This window comes from Chelonoidis abingdonii, chromosome 21, assembly GCF_003597395.2.
Source record: "Chelonoidis abingdonii isolate Lonesome George chromosome 21, CheloAbing_2.0, whole genome shotgun sequence".
In the NCBI taxonomy this organism is placed as follows: Eukaryota; Metazoa; Chordata; order Testudines; family Testudinidae; genus Chelonoidis; species Chelonoidis abingdonii.
Window position 1 is genome coordinate 13,973,974 of NC_133789.1, and position 1,508 is coordinate 13,975,481.

Consider the following 1,508-nt stretch of genomic DNA (forward strand, 5'->3'; position numbering starts at 1 on the left):
CCTCCGTGACTCATTTCAGAGCCCAGAGCCAGAGCTTCCAGTGGAGATGCGGGAAAGCAGGTTTGCTGTTCATCCAGGGATAGTGCATGGGTAGGGAGTGGGGAACACAAGCTATCCTCCTGCAGTGCTGAAGCTCGTGACAGTACTAGGCGACGAGCTGGCACAGGCTAACCCCATGCAGTGTGCGTGAGGGGTGGGATTTACACACATTAACCCCAGCCCCATTTTACAGATGGGGAAACTGAGGCCCAGCAAGGGCAGCGATTGGCTGGGGCAGGGAAGTGAGCCAGGACTGAAACTCAGCAGTTGGGGTTCAGAACCCAGCTCTGAACACTGGGACTTGCCCCTCCTAGAGAGACCCCAGGAGTCCGGGCTCCTCTCCTAGCACAGCTCTTTGCCCGCTGCAGCTGCTTGGCCGGTCGTGGGGGATGGGTAGACTGCGAGGAGAAGGAGACACTGTCCCTTTAAGATGGGACTTGTTTCTCTCTCTGGTTTGTTTACATCTTCCTCCGCTCCGATCAAGGTCTCATCGCAGTCACCGAACATTTTACGCAGCTCCCAATCCCTGGTGTCCTTCCGCCTCCCACGCGTGTGTCGCTTTTAGGCCCCTCTCGTTTCCAGTCGGAGTTCACCCCCAACCCCTACCCCCACGCTGCGACTGAGGGGGAAAAGTGGCCCAATCCACAGTCTCATCCGCTCAACCCACGAAGCCATCCAGGACTATTTTGGATCGTACCATTCCTCGCCATGGGGACGAAAGATAGGACATTCCGCGACACGCACACTGAGAGAAAGGGGGCCGTACGGCTACTGACTTTTGTCCTTAGCGAGCCCCTTGAAGGTCGCTTGGAGCCGTTCATGTTTAAGACCCCTGGAAAAACCATGGTAGGGACCAAGTGCTACCCCTACTCTCTCATTGGTCTTGCCGCAGATGAAGGACCAATGGATTTGCCGAAGAAGCCTCGGAGGCCAATGGGTGGCACTGTGGCCCTAGCCACGCCCACTGCTCTAGCTGATTGGGCGCAGCAGAGGCTCCGCCGCGCCTCTGGGAACCGTAGTCGCTCCAGCAGGCGCGGGCCAGGGAATCGATCGGGACGGGAAACCACAAATCCCAGCATACGCCGGGGCGCGGGGTGGGCAACGCGCTTGCGCGAAGTGGGGCGGGGTCTGGTGCCTCTATATAAGGCGAGGCAGCGGGCTCCGCACCGCAGTTGGGAGCTAGGCGAGCTAGGGTCGGGAGGCGGAGCAGTGGGGGAAGGCGGGGCTGGGCGGCGGAGGAGGCTGGACCTGAGATGAGTGTGCCAGGTCTCGGCGCAGCAGCCAGGCAGCGGCCCGCTCCGGGGCGGGACCAGAAGCGTTAACCCCTTGGTGGCCGCGGACGATTTAACCCCTTGGGGCCTGGCGCGGACTGACTCCCCGCGCCGCCCGCTCCAGATGCGCCAGGCTCGGGCGCGCCGCGGGGAGAGCGCTCGGCCCTGAGACCCGCCCGAGGCGCCGAGCCCCGGCCA

At 62.1% G+C, this 1,508-nt stretch overlaps 1 protein-coding gene across 1 annotated transcript in view; it reads left to right on the plus strand.

Annotated features, from left to right (window-relative positions):
• The first annotated feature begins 747 nt into the window (after window positions 1–747).
• The window catches only part of HEXIM1 (HEXIM P-TEFb complex subunit 1), a 2,177-nt gene continuing 1,416 nt past the window's right edge, over window positions 748–1,508 (plus strand). Inside the window, exon 1 of the mRNA XM_032796915.1 lies at window positions 748–885. Coding sequence (XP_032652806.1) covers window positions 748–885 — 138 coding nt within the window. The remainder of the gene's footprint in view (window positions 886–1,508) is intronic.